This window comes from Xenopus laevis, chromosome 3L, assembly GCF_017654675.1.
Source record: "Xenopus laevis strain J_2021 chromosome 3L, Xenopus_laevis_v10.1, whole genome shotgun sequence".
Lineage (NCBI taxonomy): Eukaryota > Metazoa > Chordata > Amphibia > Anura > Pipidae > Xenopus > Xenopus laevis.
Genome location: NC_054375.1, coordinates 137796896 through 137819201, shown reverse-complemented (window position 1 = coordinate 137819201; position 22306 = coordinate 137796896). Strand labels below are relative to the sequence as shown.

At 42.1% G+C, this 22306-nt stretch overlaps 1 protein-coding gene across 1 annotated transcript in view; it reads right to left on the bottom strand.

The window, feature by feature from the left end:
• xpo7.L (exportin 7 L homeolog) overlaps positions 1-19176 on the bottom strand; it is a 36022-nt gene extending 16846 nt beyond the window's left edge. The window contains exons 1-10 of the mRNA NM_001095876.2: positions 19152-19176; positions 15780-15926; positions 11903-11996; positions 8835-9001; positions 4618-4683; positions 2515-2619; positions 1740-1905; positions 1025-1098; positions 795-914; positions 16-162 (exon numbers count right to left, since the gene is read on the bottom strand). Of these exons, the coding sequence (NP_001089345.1) occupies positions 16-162; positions 795-914; positions 1025-1098; positions 1740-1905; positions 2515-2619; positions 4618-4683; positions 8835-9001; positions 11903-11996; positions 15780-15926; positions 19152-19169 (1104 nt within the window). The 5' untranslated portion in view covers positions 19170-19176. The remainder of the gene's footprint in view (positions 1-15; positions 163-794; positions 915-1024; positions 1099-1739; positions 1906-2514; positions 2620-4617; positions 4684-8834; positions 9002-11902; positions 11997-15779; positions 15927-19151) is intronic.
• Between the last annotated feature and the right edge of the window lie 3130 nt (positions 19177-22306).

Genomic DNA, 22306 nt, shown 5'->3' with positions numbered 1-22306 from the left:
TTTTATTATTCATACCTGCAGGCTGGTAACAGTGAAGTTAGCTATGAGCCGGATGACTTCAGGATAGTTCTCAACCTTCACAAGCTCTCCCAGCTGGTAGTTACTCTTCAAGCGGGCTAAAAGCCGACAGAACTCGTGGTAATTATTGGGATCAGAAAGGCTCTGTAGGGAATAAAAGTGCACTTAACCGTTACACAAGTCCAAAGAGGAAATCAGTACACAGTCTGCTGCCTTATTATAATTAATTTCTGAGCCCCGGAAGCTGGTTGAGAAACTTAAAGAAACATGTGACTGTGTGTTAATATTTTCTTTGTTTGTGGTCATCATTGCCTTGATTCACACAGATTCTAGCAAATGCAGAGGGGCTGTGTAAGATGCCACAGACAGTCACTATTTATTAGGCTTGCGGGGGGAGGCTTTTTGGGCCTCTCTGGACTTGAAATGCCAGGGTCAATTTTGAATCTTAGTCCTGGATCCACACTAGGGATGGACCGAATTCACTATTCTGGATTTGGCCGCACCTCCAAATGATTCACAAAAGATTCGGCCGAATACTTAACCAAATCCTAATTTGCATATTCAAATTAGGGGTGGGAAGGGGAAAACATTTTTTACTTTCTTGTGTTGTGACAAAAAGTCACACAATTTCCCTTCCCAGCATTCGCAGAGTCCAAATCCTGCTGAAAAAGGCAGAATCCAGGTCCAAATCCCCAACAGAATCCTGGATTTGGTGCATCCCAAATCCACACAAGAAACCGGGTAGATCCAGACTGCAGCCCCGTCTCCAAACTTACTTGAGGATTTTCCAATATCCTCTTAACTCCATCGACCAGATGAGAGAGGAACTTGGCTCTTTCTGCATTATTAAATAAGGAACGCCGCACAGAGGCGATTTGTACAAGACAGGATAGGACCTTGGGAAAGAAAAAAGATGAGCAACATCATTCAGGGCAGGTGACACATGGGGGAGGGGGGCGATGGGAAATAGCGATACAATTTGCTATACATCTGAGTGAGCACTCACCAGTGGGGTGAAGTTGGGAGGAATGGAATGATACAGATCAAAGAAGAGCTGTAGTGTTGAGGAATCCAAGAATGCTGCAAAGATATAATATGGTCACACGGGTCTCCTAACAACATACGTATCATATTGTTTGCTGGAGGGGATATTCACCACCAACAGGGGTGACCTATTCCTCTGCCTAAGTAGTCCTCGCTACTAAAATGATAGCTTGAACCTCCTACACACTCACCTGGGCCTCCCGCACATTGTCACCCCAAATCTAAGTCTGCTACGGATTACAGAGGAACTACCCCTTAATACACTGCTCCTTCAGCTGTTGTTTTTTGCCAAGAAATTAATTTTGCTCCACTGCATGTTCCCTCAACAGGGGCATGGAAACAGCTTGTCAATATTACTTAATTCATATCAAAGCGGTTTATTTTTCCAGGAAAGTAAATTTGAAGCGATCTGGGCAAAATGGATAGCCCTGGATGACCAGTGCACGTAACTGGTTAAACTTTCCCCTGTCTACACGATAGCCAATATAGCAAGGCATGTTCAATGTTCCATGCATAGGTAATGTACTAGAACACATTGACATTGACTAAAGTACTTTGACAAATGGAAGCAGCAAATTACAATCGTAAATGTTTGTTTATTGTATCTGTATTGCAAATATAAAAGACAATTAAAAAGTAATAGCTTGACAGTGAGCTGCGCTATATCATTTACTGACCTGAGCGCCAGCTGGTGGGGATCTGCACTGTACAGAGGTCATCTGAGGACTCATCTGTAGAAGTACCGATGAAGTCAAAGTTGAGACAGTTGTGAGTGAGTTTGAGAAGCTGCATGAGAAGATCATGCTGAGACTCATCTGAGAGGAGCAGAGACTTCCCTGAGGCCTGTAAGAGTCACAAGTCAGTGAGACATAACACAAACACATGTAAAATTGGACAGAGGGAAGAATAATAGAGAAAATAAAGTGTCTGATTTTGCCTACCCTGTTGCCTCAAAGGCAGTGATCCCCAACCAGTAGCTCGTGAGCAAAATGTTGCTCTCCAACCCCTTGGATGTTGCTCCCAGTGACCTTAAAGTAAATGCCTGTTTTTGAAATCCAGGCTTGGAGGCAAGTTTTGGTTGCATAAAAACCAGACGTACTGCCAAACAGAGACTCCTGTAGGCTGCCAGTCCTCATAGGGGGTACCGATAGTTAATCACAGCCCTTTTATGGCACCCCTGGAATGTTTTTCATGCTTGTGTTGCTCCCCAGCTCTTTTTTACATTTCAATGTGGCAAACGAGTAAAAAAGTTTGGGGACCCCTGCTCTAAGCAAAGGGAGCTGACTTCTCACTAAATAGTTCAGAGCAACATTATTAAAACATATTATAAATATGCATTTATATAGAGTAAGCAATGCTAACACACACCCAGTAATATAACTTTTAAGAATTAATGTATTAAAGAAAACAGATCTCAGTCGGTACAGTCCTTGGACAGAAAAATGATCGCACCTGTTTGAGTAGGTTGCACGAAAGTGTGAAGATATCAAACAGTGCGGAGTCTCTGAAGGATGAGGCGATTTTGCGGTGCTTCGTCAAAGGGTGCGTGGCATCTGCCTACAGGACCACAAAAAACACTCTGAATTTTATAACATATCAGCGGTCTGCCACATATACTTGATAACCCTTGTCACACACCCTCAAGCTTAAAGACTATTAACGGGAACCTGGGATGCAGGACTGATGAACAAAGGGAGAGGCTGGAAGCCTACATGATCAATAAGTAACAATATATGTTTAATGCATTAAAGGGGTGATTCACTTTTAGTTGTTATAGAATGGCCAGTTCTAAGCAACTTTTCAATTGATCTTCATTATTTCTTTTTTTAGTTTTTGAACTATTTGCCTTCTTCTGACTCTTTCCAGCTTTCAAATGGGGCTAGACATTTATGGTTATTTTTTTTATTACTCATATTTCTATTCAGGCCTCTCCTATTCATATTCCAGTCTCTTATTCAAATCAAGGCATGGTTGCTAAGGTAATTTGGACCCTAGCAAACAGACTGCTGAAAGTGCAAACTGGAGCTACTGAATGAAAAGCTAAATAACTAAAAAATACAAATAAAAAAATGAAAACCAATTTAAAAATATCACTTTCTACTTTATGCTAAAAGGTAATGTAAAGGTGAACAGCCCCTTTAAGGGACACTATGGGGTATATTTATCAAAGATATAGATCACCACAGTCCTCTAGAGTGAAATTTCGCCACTCTCCATACATTTCTATGGCATTTTGAAAGGCGTATTTATCAAAGAATGAACTTTCACCCATTGATACAAAAATCCCATAGAAATGAATGAAGAATGGCGGAATTTCACTCTAGAGGACTGTGGCGACCTCTAACTTCACTCTTTGATAAATATACCCCTATAAATTCTGGTTTTAGATAAAACTTCTGACTCTTTCCAGCTTTCAAATGGGGGTTACTGACCCCATCTATAAAAACAAATGCTCTGTATTACTCATCGTTCTATTCAGGCCTCTCCTATTCATATTCCAGTCTCTTATTGAAATCAGTGCACTGTTGCTAGGGGAATTTCAGATTGCTGAAATTACATACTAGAGGGCTGCTGAGTAAAATGCTAAATCACTCAAAAACCACAAGTAATAAAAAATGAAAACCAATTGCAAATTGTCTCAGAATTTCACTCTCTACATCATACTAAAAGTTAATTTTAGGGTCAGGGCACACAGGCAGATTCAGGGAGATTATTCGCCCGGCAACAAATCTCCTCTTCTTTGGGGGGACTAATCTCCCCGAACTGCCTCTCCACAGGCTAAAATGTAAATCGCTGGCAGGATGGCACTCGGAGCGATTTCTTTTCTGAAGTCGTCTGAAGTTGCCTCACAAGGAAACTTCGGGCGACTTCAGAAAACAAAACACACCGAGTGCCATCCTGCCATCGATTTACATTTTAGCCGACCGGAAGGCAGGGGAGATAAGTCGCCCCAAAAAAAGAGGAGAATTCTAATCTCCCCTGACTGCCTCCCCTGCCTTCCCGTCGGCTAAAATGTAAATAGCCGGCAGGATGGCACTCGGTGCGTTCTAAAATCCCTGAATCTGCCTGTGTGCCCTGACCTTAAAGATGAACAACCCCTTTAATATAATATAATATAATATATATATATATATATATATACTTCCCCAAACTCCCAGCACTCACGATAAAAGTCCTCTCATTGCCTATTTATTGCATATTTATTACGTACGTGGAAACACAGCCTTGTTATCGCTAGCTGTTATCCGAACCCAAAAGAAGACAGATGTACATTTAGTACATCACTAACAGAGCACTGAAACATATCTTAGATCCTAAGCTTTGACCGTTGCAGGGAATTATGCGAATATTGTATAATCCCTGTAAAGCACTGCCAGAATATGGCAGCACTGAATCAATAAAAGGATAATAACAATAATCATAATACCCTTGACCCATATAAACAAATGCATCAACCTAAATCTAGCTGGACTCCAAACAGGAGGCATGCCCCAAATATCATTGCTCTTTCCATGTATATGCCTAACTTCTTGCAAGTAAGCATGGGACACTCACCTGATTGATTTCATTTGTCAACTGGGATAAAAAACTGACTCCAATAACACAGTATTCCACACTGTCCTGGGGAGACAGAAAAGGATTTAAATAGAGTATTGAAAAAGAAGTAGACAATACATATAGGATATTTCTTCTGAGAGTATCAGTTTGGGGGTTATACCAGTACAGGCAACTAAACACAAACATGAGGCACGTGTTACATAAGGGTGAATAAACATTACAGTTCACTTTGGCCAAATTAAATATATCTGGACTTGCCGTATGCCAGGCTGGACACTTAGTGGCACATTTATCAAAGGTCAAATTTAGAATTCATCTGAGTTTTTAAATACTCCCCTAAATTATTATTATTATTATTATTATTATTATTATAAACATGTATTTATATAGCGCCAACATATTGCGTAGCACTTCAAATTCATTATAAAAAAAAAAAAAATCTAATTTTTTAAACTTGGATGAATATAATCGCCCCGAAAACTTGAATCAAATTCGATTCAAATTTTTAAAACTCGATTCGATTTTTTTCTCCAAAAAAAACTCAAAATGTCAGGAAGGCTGCAAACAATTTAAAATTGATCCCTGGACCTCTCCTATTGACTTAAAGGGGTGGTTCACCTTTAAATTAACTTTTTTATAAGCAACTTTTCAATTGGTCTTCATTATTTATTTATTTTTTCATAGTTTTTTTAGTTATTTGCCTTTTTCTTTGGATTCTTCTCAGTTTTCAAATGGGGGTCACTGACCCCATCTAAAAACACATACATGCTCTGTAAAGCTATAAATGTATTGTTATTGCTACTTTTTTTTACTCATCTTTCTATTCAGGTCCCCTCCTATTCATATTCCAGTCTCTTATTCAAATCACTGCATGGTTGCTAGGCTAATTTGGACCCTAGCAACCCAATTGCTATAACTGCAAACTGAAGAGCTGCTGAATAAAAAGCGAAATAACTCAAAAACAGCAAAGAACAAAAAATGAAAACCAATTGCAAATTGCCTCAGAATATAACTCTCTACATCATACTAAAAGTTAATTTGAAGGTGAAACCCTTTAAACAACAATGCCGCAGGTTTTAGGTGGCAAAGAGTCAAATTTGAGTTCTTAAAGGGCCAGAGTATGATAAATCTCGAAAATCAAATATTTTAAAAAACTCAAATCAAATTTGAATAACTCCCTAGTCAAATTTGACAGCTTTGACAATAAAAAAAACCTTGAAAATTCGAATTTTCAATTCGACCCCTGACAAATCTGCCCCTTAGCTCATCCACATGCCGATGCAAACAGGTTTTTTTCCTTTTGAGTCAATTGAAACGGGTGAGAATATACCCTACTTCACTTTCCAACCACTTAGTGCTGTAAGTATGAAGATTACCTTCTGCAAGTATTAAAAGTAAAAAGTGCTTTTATAGCATGGCTGCAGTTGATTTCTGAATATGGTCACTGGTTTCTATGTTCCAATAGGCAGAAATATAACATATACACTTATATAAACAAATATAAACATATAGCAGTGAAAACTCCAAGCCTGAGTGTTAAAGGAGAAGGAAAAACTAAAATTAAGTAAGCTCTATCAGAAAGGTCTGTATAAAAACACCAGTAAACCCTCAAAGTAATACTGCTCTGAGTCCTCAGAGCATTTCTTTCCTTCTATTGTGTACACATGGACTTCTGAATCAGACTTCCTGTTTTCAGCTTAAACCTCCAGGGCTAGGGCTTGAGCATGCTCAGTTTGCTCCTCTCTTCCTCCCTTCCCCCCTGCTGTAATCTGAGCCCAAAGCTATGAGTGAGCAGGGAGAAACTCAGGCAGAAAGTGATGTCACACCAAGCTAATATGGCAGCTGCTATCCTAAAAAAAACAGAGAGTTCCTGGAGCTATTTATTCAGATATGGTAAAACATTCTGCAGAATAAATATCGTTTTCCATCTTGCACTATTGTGACTAATCTATTGCCAATAAACTGCTTAGGTAGCTTTCCTTCTCCTATAAGGTGGCCACACACAGGTGAATGATGCTGACTCTTTATGTTGGAGGGAGCTTTAAGGACTCCTTCGATTGCCGACTAAACCAATATCTGTCGGGAAATTGTACATCAAGGAGGTTTGGTGAGTATTGCCCTCTCTGGACAGGTCTCCCTAGGCCCCAATTATAATTTGATGGTTTGGCCCAGAGGACAAAATATCAGATCCTGATCAGACCTGGTTTAGTCCAACTTGTTGATGGCCAGAAGTTTTATGTATCCACTTATCTGGGACCTTGCGAGTAAATGTTACATTGTATGCAAACAGAACGTAGTGTAGAGGAAACAAATAATGTGGGTGATCTGTGGGCTCTGGAGAAGATTAACTCTGATCTTTTTCAACGGGTAAGAGAAATGAGGCAGATTTGGAGGGACAAACTGGTGCAGTTCAGGAGGGAGGAGGCCTCTCCAGAAATACTACCTATACTATAGACTAGTTGTGTGCATTGCTTGTGAGACTAGACTTTATTACAAGAAAAACACTGAATAAATATTGTTTTTAAATGTTGCCAAATACTGAAGCCTCACTAAAGATAATGTTTTGGATTTGTTTCAGTATTCAGCCTAGTATTTCAAAGGTGTGGTTCACCTTTCAGTTAACGTTTAGTATGTTATAGTATGGCCAGTTCTAAGCAACTTTTCAATTGGTCTTCATTTTTTCTTTTTTAAAGTTTTTTACTTATTTGCCTTTTTCTTCAAATTTTTTTCCTTTCCAAAAGGGGGTCACTGGCCCCACATAAAAACACATGCTCTGTAAGGCTACATTATTTATTGTTATGGCTACTTTTTATTACTCATCTTTCTGTTCAGGCCTCTCCTCTTCTATTCATATTCCAGTCTCTTATTCCAATCAATACATGGTTACTAGGGTAATTTGGACCCTAGCAACCAGATTGCTGAAATTGCAAACTGGAGAGCTGCTGAATAAAAAGCTAAATAGCTCAAAAATCACAAATAATAAAAAATTAAACCCAATTGCAAATTGTCTCAGAATATCACGCTCTATTTCATATTCAAAGGAGAACAACCCCTTTAAAGGAGACATATTGAGTGAACCCCCAAATCTTGTGGGCAATAATGAAAAATATATACAATATTATATATATATATTTATTATATATACATAATATATTTGAGCTAAAAATTTATATTTTCTTTAAAAATGGTCCGTTTATTGGAGTTCTCTATAGATTTGCTACAGTTGGTATGGGGTAGGTGTGTGCTAGAAGCACAGTAGGAGGGGGATATCCAATCACAGCTTTGCAGTCACACAAGCAAAGACAGGCTTAAGTTCCCTATCAGGTCCACCTAGTTGCTGACTGGTTAATACACTATAGCCGGCTCCCCTGCACAGCCTGGGAAAGAAGGCAGCAGAATTGAAATAGTTTGGAGCAGGGATGCACCGAATCCACTATTTTGGATTAGGCCGAACCCCTGAATCCTTTGCGAAAGATTCGGCCGAATACCGAACCGAATCCTAATTTGCATATGCAAATTAGGGATGGGAAACCATTTTTTATTTCCTTGTTTTGTGACAAAAAGTCACGCGATTTCCCTCCCCGAGGGATATGCAAATTAGGATTCGGTTCAACCAGGCAGAAGGATTCGGCTGAATCCGAATCCTGCTGAAAAAGGCCGAATCCTGAACCGAATCCTGGATTCAGTGCATCCCTAGTTTGGAGGTACTAGTAGGGTTTTTGCAGAAATTTTCAAGAAATCAACTTGAAACACTACCTTTTAAACCACTTAGCTTCTACAGTGGAACCTCAATTTTACATCCCCTGATTTTAAGTTTCCCCTCATTTTACATTGTTGTTTTATGGTCCAACCTATATATTACACATAATACATTTCCCTGATTTTACAATTTCTTGGATTTTATACCATTTTTTTCTGATCCCCTGAAAAATTTAAAATGGGGGTTCGACTGTATATTTAAAAGAGTATATTGCACTGCCACATTCTTGTTTTCCACACAATATGTCTCCTTTAAAATATAAATCTGCTTTATTTTCCTTTTATGTAACAAAAAACTCAATAAAAAAAAAATATAAAAAAAAATGATCTAACGACATTCAGACGAAGTTCTGCAAACAACAGCAAAAGTGAGATATTTCATATTAAAGACAAACCTAAGACAAATTCTTATGCACAATAATAATTAAGGGCAATAACAGCGATTGAATCCTTACCTGCAGGAAACGCGTCACGTCGCCAATGACATTTCGGAACACAAAGTCGTCCTTCTGACTGTCAAACCAGCCTAATTTGGTGATTCGGGCATACAACTGAATCAGAGCCTGTGTCACGAAGGAGGCAAGCTTTGGGCGGGTGGCCAAATATGTCAGCACATAATTCCCTGTGGGTAAAAAAAAAACGAAAAAGATTTTCATTAAAACCTCAGCATCCTCTGTGTATGACAGTAAAATTAAAGCAGAGCCGCATGTAAGAATCCTGACACCTAGTGGATGAATCACGACCCCTCACGACTGCCTCTCCCAACAGGAGGGAAAGAATCCTGAAACTGATGTTATATGAAAAAGACAGTTACTACATCCACTTATGTCTTTGTAAATATTTAATTGGCAGTTAATGGGACATTAATCCCGTATATTAAAAGCAATACGTGTTTTATGGGGTGTCTTGCTTAGTACAAGAATTGTTCTCTTGTGTGGTGTATGGCACGTGCATTTATTAAAACCTATTGCTCAGTAAATTACATTGCCCATCTGGCAATGGGAGAAATGTTTCACAGGAGCCTATGGAATATAATCTTTTTATTAGGGATTTCCCCCGAACCCAGGATTCAATTCCGGATTTGGACAGGATTCTGCCTTTTTCAGCAGGATTCTGATTCGTCCCGAATCCTTGTGCCTGGCCGAACTGAATCCTAATTTGCATATGTAAATTAGGACCGGGAATCAAAATCACGTGATTCAGATTTGGTTTGGTATTCGGCCGAATCCTTTGTGAAAGTTTCAGCAGAATACCAAACAAAATCTGAATCTTAATTTGCATATGCAAATTAGGGTCAGGAAAAGAAAAAGCGGAAACATTTTTTTTTACTTCCTTGTATTGTGATGAAAAGTCCAGTGATTTCCCTTCCCAAACCAAATATGAACCCTAATTTGCATAAGCAAATTAGGGTCAGGAAAGGAAAAAGTTGGACTTTTTTTCAGTCACCTGATTTCCCTTCCCGTCCCTACTTTACATAAGCAAATCAGCATTCGGTTCAGCCAGGCACAAAATCCCAAATAGTGGATTTGGTGCATCGCTACTTTTTACACTTGCAGAAGAATTTACATTATCTCCCAAAGCTATTCATCACTGCAAATATGTAGATAAATGAGGTGCTCTGCACAGAATTACTTACACCCTTACATATTCACCTCCTGCCCTTGGGGGACCCAAATCAGTAAATGGAGGTGGCAGTCTGAAAGCAGGTTTTGGGGTGAATACTTATTTGCTTTACTTGATATTCCCACATATATTTCAGAAAGCCCAGTATGAAGGGCAATTAAGTGGATAAGTGAAGTGTATTCCCCACAGGCATTTTTTTAGCCAGCAGAGAAGCACCCAATTGTGTCTGTTCAGCCTGTCATTGAGATCTGTTTGTCTCTTGCAGATCCCCTCGTAAATGACTTTGACACCTTACACACAGATTGATATTAGTTTTTGTTGGTCATTTGACCTTTGAGCTGAATAAGGTCACCCTGTTACAAAAGACAAAACATTTGCACCTCTTAGTAAGTAATAGCATGCAAGTTGCACTCAAGACATTATAGGTATAACACAGGCAGTGCGTAGGGTTGCCACCTTTTGCAAATTTTTTTTCCGGTTGGTGGGGGGCGGGTACAAAAAGGGGCGTGGTGTGACGTCAAATGGGGCGGGGCCACGGCGCGGCCAGGACAAAAACCGAAGGACAAGGTAAGTTTACAGGGGATTGGGGGCGGGTCGAGGGGTATTTTTAAGGGTATTACAAATTTACTGGCAGCTACATTGCCGGTAAATTTGTAATACCGGCCCCGGCAAGTGTTTTACCGGCTAGGCCGGTAAAATACCGGCCAGGTGTCTACCCTAGCTGTGCATAACTTTCTTACTCCTCAGCAAAGAATCATCTCAGAAACAAATAAATATCGGTGCAATGCACAAAGAGAGCCCTGTGCTTCACGTCTGGTTAAAGGCAGGGAGAAAAGCACAAGGCTCACTTGTGTCTCATCCCCATTACCAGGTGCAATCAACATATTTCTGCAATGCACAGTAATACTATGTGCAAATAAATGCAAACTTGTGCCTAAAAGCTGCTCCTGCGCTAGCATTGACGCACCATGTATATAACAGGGGTCCCATTTGCATTCATTTATACTAATTATTAGGGATGCACTGAATCCAGGATTCAGCCTTTTTCAGCAGGATTCGGCCGAATCCTTCTGCCCAGCCGAACTGAATCTGAATCCTAATTTGCATATGCAAAACAAGGAAGTAAAAATGTTTTCCCCTTCTCACCCCTAATTTGCATATGCAAATTAGGATTCGGATTAGTCTGAATCTTTCAAGAAGGATTCGGGGGTTCAGCCGAATCCAAAATAGTGGATTCGGTGCATCCCTACTATAAAAATGCACAGACATATACAGTATAACATATCATGAGAGTGTGTTATTCTCTATCTCATAGGTCTGACCTAAACAGATAAATATACAGCTTTAATGTTTTTTTATCAAGGCCTGTAAAAACAGGGGCTCCTGGCAGACCCTCCTTCAAAGTGCAAACTAGCACCTCATTCGGAAGTCAGCCTATCGCTTCTGAAATAGAACACCTCATTGAGTCTGAAGTGACCAATAGTGGAATGAACAATACAGCAGCAGCATTATTCCTTGATGAATCTTGATAAGGGAGACGTACCACCTTTCGCATATTTATTGGATTTGGGGAGGCCTTATGCACTGAAGATAAGGCATGGGGGAATAATGCCAGCAGCCTAGCAGTCAATGACACGGTCAAAGAAGGAGGTCAAAATAGACACAATTTTCTATGGACAGAACCATTATTACATTGTTTCTCAAGGGGACCGGTTTTGCTTCAGTATGTCTATTTTGGGAGCTGGTTTAGAACCATAAGACTCCCAATACCACGTACCAATAAAGTGCTCAGCGAAAGCATTTAAATTACACCTTTTTTCAGCCCCCCCCCCAAAAACAAACAAACAAAATCATAAAATCAATCTAACAGAGAAACACATGATAAACTGCTGATACTCACGGATATCAATTCTTTGCTCAAGAGGGAGGGGATTAGTGCTTCGTGACACCAGTTTGGTGAGGCAGGTGGCGGCCAGTAACTGAGAGTATGAGGACTGGGGAAGGAAGCAAAAAGTATTACTAAAACATATCTCATTATATAGGAGTTCCCATCTCATTCTACACTGTGTGAAATTAAAGGAAGAGTAACGCCAAAAAAATGAAAGTGTTTTAAAGGAGAAGGAAAGCTACCGAGGCAGTTTATTGCCAATAGATTAGCCCACAGGGCAAGCTGTAACACTATATTTATTCTGTAGAATGTTTTACCATACCCGAGTGAAATGCTGTAGAAGCTCTTTGTTTTGTGTTTAGGATAGCAGCTGCCATATTGGCTTGGTGTGACATCACTTGCTGCCTGAATCTCTCCCTGCTCACTCTTAGCTCTGGCCTCAGATTACAGCAGGGCTGGGAGAAGGGAGGGGGGGAAGAGGAGCAAACTGAGCATGCTCAAGCCCGTGCCCTGGAGGTTTAAGATGATACAGAAGCCCATGTGTACACAACAGAAGGAAAGAAATGTGGTGTTTCTTTTGACAGAGGACTCAGAGCAGCATTACTTTGAGGGTTTACTGGTGTATTTATAAAGACCTTTCTGATAAAGCTTACTTAATTTTAACCTTTCCTTCTCCTGAAACAAAATGAAAACCTAAAGTATGGTTACTCTGCACTGGTAAAACTGGTGTGTTTACTACAGAAACTCTATTATAGTTTATATAAACAAGCTGCTGTGTGGCCATTGAAAGCTGAAAAAGGAGAAAAGGCACAAGATACACAACAGATAACAGATAAACTCTGTAGTATACAATGGGCTTCTTCAGAATGTATCCGTAATCTACTGTGTATCCTGTGTTTATATGGTTACCCCCGTGGCTACACAGGAGCTTGTTTATATAAACTATTGTAGTGTTTATAGCAAACACACCGGTTTTCCCAGTGGAGGGCAACAGTACATTATATTGTCATTATTTTAAAACAAAACTTTTTTGTGTTACTGTTCCTTTAAAGTAACAGTTCGCTGACATTTACCATTACATCCACTTGCTTGTACAGGCAACTGCCTAAAGGTGGCCATACATGGATAGATCCGCTCGTTTGGCGATGTCGCCAAACGAGCGGATCTCCCTCCGATATGCCCACCTTGAGGTGGGCAATATCGGGCTGATCCGATCGTGGGCCCTAGGGCCCAACGATCGGATCCTAGCGAAAGCAAACGGGCCGTCGGACAACGAACAGATCCGGCCGCGATCCGACGGGATTTTTAATCCCATCCGATCGAGATCTGGCCAACTTTCGGCCAGATTTCGATCGGGGAAGCCCGTCGGGGGCCCCCATACACGGGCCAATAAACTGTCGGCAGCTTTTATCGGCCCGTGTATGGCCACCTTAACTCTTCTTCCAGTTAATGAGATAATTAAATTTGTCTTGCAGAAGAATAGGGTGATAACCCCCGCACGTCATAATTTTCAAATTAAAGGCATAATTTGGGATAATGACGCCATATCCTCATAATCTCCTGTTTCTCTGCTTCTTAATCTCCAATCAATTGCCACAAATTATCTACATTTTCCGTTACTCCTTGCTGAAAATGCCCTAGACTCCTTCCAAACTTATTAGTACTATACTCCACTTTCTGCTCTCCAGGTGGATACACACTGGTCAACTTGGCACATAAATAATGTTTCACATGTTGCCATGTGCTGTCAACTCTTCTGCTAAAAGCTGCATGCAATGAGACAAAAACAATTGCACCCTGCCTGTGTTTAAACTGTTCAGAACTCCCCATGCACTTAGGCATTATTGTGCAGCCCACCAATCTCTTGCAAGAAGGCACCAATATGTTATAAACTGACATAAATGCACCAAAAGGGGCTGTTCGCTTTCCAACACGTTTTTCAATTCAGTTGTTTTCAAGTCCACCTTTCTATTATCTGTGACAGTTTTTATAATATTAAAGTTTTCATTTTTCACCTAATTTCTAAAGCATCTCTGGGAGGGGGGGGGGGGTCACCGACTCTGGAAACTTGAACATAGATACTACATTGATACATCAGTTGATACTTTTCTTATCTTTGTCCCTGCTGAGCAGAATCCCTGAGTTTCATTTAAACAAAAGATAAATATAGGGACTGCACACTCAAAATTTAAAAGGCAAAATACTGGGTCATAGCTGAACATGCGAGTGTATTTTTTGTAAATTTAATAAACTTTTGCCTTTTAAATTTTGAGTGTGCAGTCCCTATATTTATCTTTTGTTTGATTATTTTTTGGAGACTTTATAAGGGCAGTCTTCATGGGACAAGCACCTCACTATCAAATTGAAATTGGGTGTGCGCCTTCTAAAAATCTAATGAGTTTCATTTAAGGCAGTTGTTAGAATTGATACAATAGTTGCTAATGTTCAACAGTTGCTGCTGAGAAATGTATCAACTAATGTAGCAAATTGTAACAGTTCCGAATCTGCACTTGGATCACTGAGCTGCCACACTGAAACAACAGAGACAGGAACATTCAAAATTGGAACTTCTATTCTTCTAACAACTGAACTGAAAAAAGTGTTTGGAAGGTGAACAAACTTGTTAGACAATAACAGAGATGATTATTTGAGTTCTGATCAACTTGCTGCCAGTGGAGCACCCAAAGTAACCCCATGTGCTATGCAAGAACCAGCTTGGTGGTAAATAAGCCCACAGTTTCTTCCACATGTGCACTTCTATTCCCTCTCTCCTACAGATCTACACTTCTTGCCTCCCTGTCTCTCTCTCCTACAGATCTACACTTCTTGCCTCCCTCTCTCTCTCCTACAGATCTACACTTCTTGCCTCCCTGTCTCTCTCTCCTACAGATCTACACTTCTTGCCTCCCTCTCTCTCTCCTACAGATCTACACTTCTTGCTTTCCTGTCTCTCTCTCCTAGAGATCTACACTTCTTGCCTCCCTCTCTCTCTCCTACAGATCTACACTTCTTGCCTCCCTGTCTCTCTCTCCTACAGATCTACACTTCTTGCCTCCCTCTCTCTCTCCTACAGATCTACACTTCTTGCTTCCCTGTCTCTCTCTCCTACAGATCTACACTTCTTGCCTCCCTCTCTCTCTCCTACAGATCTACACTTCTTGCCTCCCTGTCTCTCTCCTACAGATCTACACTTCTTGCCTCCGTCTCTCTCTCCTACAGATCTACACTTCTTGCCTCCCTGCCTCTGTCCTACAGATCTACACTTCTTGCTTCCCTGTCTCTCTCCTACAGATCTACACTTCTTGCTTCCCCTGCCTCTCTCCTACAGATCTACACTTCTTGCCTCCCTCTCTCTCTCCTACAGATCTACACTTCTTGCCTCCCTGCCTCTCTCCTACAGATCTACACTTCTTGCCTCCCTCTCTCTCTCCTACACATCTACACTTCTTGCCTCCCTGTCTCTCTCCTACAGATCTACACTTCTTGCTTCCCCTGCCTCTCTCCTACAGATCTACACTTCTTGCCTCCCTCTCTCTCTCCTACAGATCTACACTTCTTGCCTCCCTGTCTCTCTCTCCTACAGATCTACACTTCTTGCCTCCCTGCCACTAGCCTACAGATCTACATTTCTTGCTTCCCTGTCTCTCTCCTACAGATCTACACTTCTTGCTTCCCTGCCTCTCTCCTACAGATCTACATTTCTTGCTTCCCCTGTCTTTCTCCTACAGATCTACACTTCTTGCTTCCCTGCCTCTCTCCTACAGATCTACACTTCTTGCTTCCCTGCCTCTCACCTACAGATCTACACTTCCTCCTGCTTTGTATAACAGTCTACATTTGCCTTCCCCCCCCCTCCCCCAAGGAAAAGCTCCAGCTCCCCAATACGTACACTCCCCCTCTCAAGCAAAAGTTGGCATTTGCTTAGACACTCCGGGCTGTTAGTGAATTCAACGAGTGCCTTTTCAGCCTGCAGCCTGGTGCTGGTATCTGTAGTCTCATACAGCTGCTTGCACAGGATCTCTAGCTGGGCAAGACTCTAAAAACAAAAACACAGAGGAACATAATTAGTCAAAAAACAAGTGCACCATAACACGGAGTGAGACTCTGCCAACAAAACATGTTTTGCGGGATAAAAGGAGCTGCCATGAAGAAGCACATGAAATCAGAGTCAGACCTAAGAAACCTCATGACAGTCACATGGTTAAACACTGCCGAACGTCAACAATGTCATATGACAGTAGATTGTAAGTCACCCCAGAGGCCGATGTACTGTTTGTTTATTTACTAGTTAGTAGTATTTCTGTGAAGATTCTCATTCATCCAGGTCATGATATACAGTATCTAGTAGAATTAAGTCAAAGGCAAATGGACAATTACAGTTTGTAAAGAACTCTAAATGTCCAGTTGCCTTTGACTTAATACTGCTAGATACTGTAGTTAGCAGTAGTTATTTTTCCAGCGAAATAAAAAAATATTGATATTATCCCAACACACAACAATAATAATTATAATAATAATAAAGGGTCAGGACCATGTGCTAACCACTGGGGAAGTATTAGCAGGGTAGTAGCAGGCAGCTCTAATACTTCTGTTTAATTTTTAAGCCTGGCTCTGTTCATCTTCTGCCTTGTTTATTATTAGATTATAATAAAGTGCTGCATAAGCTATATATTCAATAGTGATGAAGTGTATGGATCCCAGAGAAAGTATCATGGCATGTGTATTAAGACAGACACTAAGATTTCTTGCAAAATAAACTACAATAAGATGAAAGCGGGCATTTATAGAATGCAGACCCCCTATTTATAAATAGGGGATGTTCCCTTTGGGGCAGAGACACACGCTCAGATTTGGGGAGATTAGTCGCCTAGTGACAAATCTCCTCTTTTTCGGTGGCGACTAATTTCCCTGAAGTGCCTCCTGCCGGCTAGAATGTAAATCGCAGGCAGGATGGCAATCGGTGTGCTTCATCCCGCCAGTGATTTAGTTTCTAGCCGGCGGGCCAATAATTATAGCCAATGGAGTGGGATTACATGCTCATGTGTCCGGCAGTTTTGCGACAGCCCCTACCAGCAACCCTACCCAGAATTTGGTTGCTGGGAGTTGCAGTTCCAAAATGGCTTGGTGTGTGACACTGCACATCCCCTACATGTAAACATACACTTAACACGTCACTGGAAAGGGTGGAGAGAAAGAGAGCTGGGAAACGCATGCACCTTTTTGATAAGCAGGGGAACGCCGGGCAGAGATCTGCTAAATAGAGATAAGTGGGAAAATGCTGTGACAGGGTGACACAGCGTTAAACAATGCCCTTCTATTCTGTCCAATCAGCTACTTGCTATACTGTGAATTCACACTCATACACACCCAAAGCATCCCCTGAAATCCCATTCTTCCCTGAACAATATCAGGCACTGCCCTCTGTTTGGCACTTACCTCTCATTCTGCTGCTACCTTTACTCTTCGGTAATGTCCAATCACTAACCAATCCCTTGTCAGCAATATTTGCGCATAGCAACTCCAACTAATTATCACCTAATTGTTACCATAGCGACCAAATGACAAATATTTAGCTTTTTGGTATTATCAAAGTTTATAAACTTGTCCCCTATTTCTTGGCTTCATTAGAGAATATGTACCATTCTGGAAGCATTATCTGTGCCTGATGATCACAGTGCATTCCTACACATCGCTTACACGGCATTACTGATCTCTCTATATCAGAGCTGACCAACATGTCTATCAGTCACGCAGCGATCACGCCATGTTAGGGCAGAGGCAAACACTGCTATTCTGAGAGATTAGTCACCCAGAGACAAATCGCTTCTTCTTTGGGCGACTAATCTCCCCGAACTGTCTACCAGCCGGCTAGAATGTAAATCGCCGGCGGGATATCACTCGGAACGGTTCGTTTTCTGAAGTCGCCTCACGAGGAAACTTCGGGCAACTTTGCAAAGCCGAAGCGATCAGAGTGCCATCACGCCGGCGATTTAAATTCTAGCCGCAGGGAAGGCAGTTCAGGGAGATTAGTAGCCTGATAAAGAGATTTGTTGCTGGGCGACTAATCTGCCGAAATAGAAGTGTGTCTCTGCCCTAAACCTCATCAGCAGGGAGGCTAAGCAACCCCTAAAATGCTGCACTTATGCAATATGCCACAGATTTAAAATCGCACCATGCTTAGGGAGAAAGCTGATATAATTGCATAAGATATTATTTAAACAAGCCAGAGCAAACATGACTTTATTCCTATTCTGGCTGCGTAATAATTAACCATATGTGTAAACACATAAAGAACAGCAACTCCCAGCATCTTTAGCTAGACTGCAACAGGAGTTGAAATAAAAAAATAGTATAAAGTGACCAGGCTGCAAACCATTTCAGTTATAAAACGCACTTGATTTAAGTCTCGCCATTAAGGTGATGGATTTATAGTCCTTCCATCCACCCCATAGATTCCACTCTCGGTCTAGAACATTTACACACAAATGAACGCACGATGGTTGCCTACAGACTTCTCTGGAATTTTTAGATTTGTTTATAGCAGACTCTTCTTAAATAAGGAGCGTGAAGCCCGGGAGTTGGCATTGCGGAGATGGGAAAGGGGAATTGCTGTAAGGTTAACCATTTGTTATACACTAGGGATGTTATAGTTGAAGCCCTCCAGCTGTTGCTGATTGACATCTAGTGTCGCTCAACCCCCACCAGCCTTTGGTTGTCAGAGGATGCTGGGAGTTGTGGCTGCAAGAGTGTACATGACAAGCCAGCTCAGCAGATCTGATGCCCAGGGTCACTATAATTGGCTGAGGGCTATGTATTAGATGGCCGTGTAGGAATGAAGACAGGCTGCAGCTGTAGGAGACAGAAGAGACCCACTCCAGGGCTGCCCCTGCTATAATGACATTTGGCCCCCCCCCCCCCTCTGTGTGTTGGTGTAGCCCAAGCAAAGCCTACCCATAAGCAGCATGAAAGGCGTAAAAGGCGCGAGGAGTATGAATAGAGAGCGCTGTGAGGCAGACATGCCTATATATTGTCGTACTGTGTCACTGCTCAAAACTCATTCCCCTCTCCTTGTGTTTACATCCAGTGCACATCCAGCAGGCCTCAGGCTTATGTCACTTACTGCCTGTATTGTGTCCCTCAGGGAGCCCGCACACGTTGTCTATCTACTGCACCACAAAGAGAGGACGCGGCGCAACAGTAAACCCCTCCAGCTATCAATATTTATCTATATTTTAAGGCTCAACCATAAGGTCCCCCTCACCTGCACAGGATCCGCCATCTTGCTCCATTCATGCTCCTCTGTACCCCCGCGCATGCGCAACCCTCTCGCCGTAACTACTACGCAGTCGCGAACAGGGATCCCCGCAACCATAGACAACAGAGGAGGGGCAGAGGGCGGCCATGATGGTTAGGAATGAGGGTTTTTGGACGGCCATCTTGGTGAAGACCGAAAGTAAGAGGCGGAAAGAAAATATTGGAACGCCATCTTTGTGGTGGAAAATTAAACTGTAAGGGGAAGCGTACTCCAATTCGTGGGGAGGGTAGGAAGAGAAACAGAAGTCACATGACGTGTGTTTGTGAAGATTCTCGTTCATCCAGGTCATGGTTTATCTGTAGAAATAGGTCAAATCAACTCTGGACTTTCGGAATTGAGAAAGCCAGTCGGAAAACTGGTGAAAACGTCTAGAAGAAAAACACAGCAAGTCCAATTGATTTGACTTATTTCTGCAGATAAATCTCATGGCAGGTTGATTCCGCCATGTTGTATGAGGGAAAAATCACATGACAGGTTGATTCCGCCATGTTGTATGAGGCAAAAATAGCAAGTGGGCTGTCGTTGTTCCTCGGAGGCGTTTGAGAGAGTCATTTAATTTGCAGATGTCGCTATAATCGAGAAATCGACCACGTTTGCCCCAACCATGAGCTGTAATAATAAATGCAGCATTTTGTGATTCAGCCAGATATCATTGCACTAAACCAATAGTTCATCAAATCTCAGCTAGATCACAAGAAAAATTGAAATTTCATACCTCCCAACATTTTGGAAATAAAAAGAGGGATAAAAACATTTGGTTTTTGTGGCCACGCCCCATAATTACCATGTTTATTTTGCAAAATCTGTCAGGTTATGAAAGTTTGAACATATTTCTCGGTTTTTTTTCCCTGTTATTAAAGTTTTTCTAATGAAGGTGAATTGCCCTTTAAAGGAGAAACAAACCCTTAATAAAAAATATCCCTACACCCCTAGCCTACATACACCCCCTCCCCCTAAGCCTAGCTGCTTCTAATGTAGAGACCCTGAGGATTAGGCATCTCCGATGGCAGTTTCCCCGTGTAGCTTCGACACCTAAAGCCGGGGTCGGGTGTCCCGCTGGTCCAGACTCGCTCCCTGGATAATCTTCCTGCCGTCCTTTCACGACCTCCTTTCTGGGCCGCAGGAAAAGAAACTGCAGTCGCATCAAAAACAGGCACACGTGTCAAAAAACTGTTTAGGGGAGGGCAGGGGTTCGGAGGGGGGCTCTGGGACCCCCAGTCCGACTCTGCCTAAAGCGGTCCTTAGTGAGCCCTGGGTGTAACACCCTTTTTCCTGAATGTTATCAGTAATCTGATCTGGTTCAATGCTTGCCCAGGAGGTGGCAGTGTTTAAAAGTATAAAATGGAGAGTATATGTGCCCTCAGGTCTCTCTCTTCCTGGATCTCACCTTGTGGGTTCAGGACTGGGTCTGAGAAGGCTACAGGCCCTGGTTATGGTGAGTTTTATATTAGAAGTTCTGAAATAGTCACTCTAGGAGCAAAAGTTAGAGACAGTGTATTTAGTGAACAGCTTTCTATCTTTAAAGGGGAAGGAAACCTAGTCGGCGCAAACCCCCCACCCCCCCCCTCCCGTTTGTTGCCCTCCCTCCTCCCCCCTGGCCTACCCGTCCCGCTGGGCAAATGCCCCTAACTTGTTACTTACCCTTCTGCGCAGGTCCAGTCCAGGGAGTTCACAGACGACATCTTCTTCCACGCGATCTTCTTCCTGCTTTGAACGGCGCATGCGCAGTAGGATCATTTCGCCGGTACGATCTACTGCGCATGCGCGTGACTTTTGGCGCATGCGCAGTAGATCCGTACCGGCGTACTGATCCTACCGTGCATGCGCCAAAACGCCGTTCACAGCAGGAAGAATATTGCGTTTTCGCCGACTAGGTTTCCTTCCCCTTTAACAAAGAGAGTAGGTGGGGTTAGCACCCTTGCTTGAATCAAGCCGCCAGACATAAGTGGGTGAGCTCAGGAGCAGGTAAAGTGCCAAGGAGCAAGATACCACTTGGGATCCCGTGTGCTGGGTAAAATCACCAAGACAGGCTACACCACCGCCTAAGAGGGATCTACTTATCTTAAAGTGTGAAGGTTCTTCACTGAGTATCTTAAATGTATGTGAAGATCTAAACTGCCTGATTGCTGTGAACAGATCTACTACCATTGTTCACAGGGGCGATCCTGGCCCCTCCGCCGCCTGAGGCAGCAGCAGTTGCTGCTGCCCCCCCTCCCCCAGAAATTCGCTTTTAAAGTACCAGGTGCAGCATTTTTGCTGCCCCTGTTACCTAGTGGGGTGCTGCCGCCTGAGGCGACTGCCTCAACCCGCCTCATTGGCAAAGCACCCCTGATTGTTCAATAAACAAGTTATTTGTTGAAGCAACCCACTAGACTGCTGTTACTACCAATCTGGTTGATCTGTGCATAGGGTTGCCACCTGGCCGGTAATTTTACCGGCCTGGCCAGTAAAAATGAGGTTATTTTTTTCCAGAAAAGGTGGCAACCTTATCTGTGCACCAGGAGACACACAGGATCCACCTGAGGGTAAAGTGCTTAAAGGGGTCAACACACACTGCTGGGAGTTTCAGGGAGTTCCCCACAGGCCAAGGGTATCTAGGATACACTTGCAGCAAGTCACACTACTTACACACGATAACCTCACACTTCTCATACCCACCCACGGGTGTGCTACACTTATATTGCAGGTACCCTCCGGTGGTGTGAAAAACTATTTGCCCCCTTCCTGATTTCTTATTCTTTTGCATGTTTGTCATACAAAATGTTTCTGATCATCAAACACATTTAACTATTAGTCAAAGATAACACAAGTAAACACAAAATGCAGTTTTTAAATGAGGGTTTTTATTATTTAGGGAGAAAAGAAATCCAAACCTGTGTGAAAAAGTAATTGCCCCCTGAACCTAATAACTGGTTGGGCCACCCTTAGCAGCAATAACTGCAATCAAGCGTTTGCGATAACTTGCAACGAGTCTTTTACAGCGCTCTGGAGGAATTTTGGCCCACTCATCTTTGCAGAATCGTTGTATTTCAGCTTTTTTTGAGGGTTTTCTAGCATGAACCGCCTTTTTAAGGTCATGCCACAACATCTCAATAGGATTC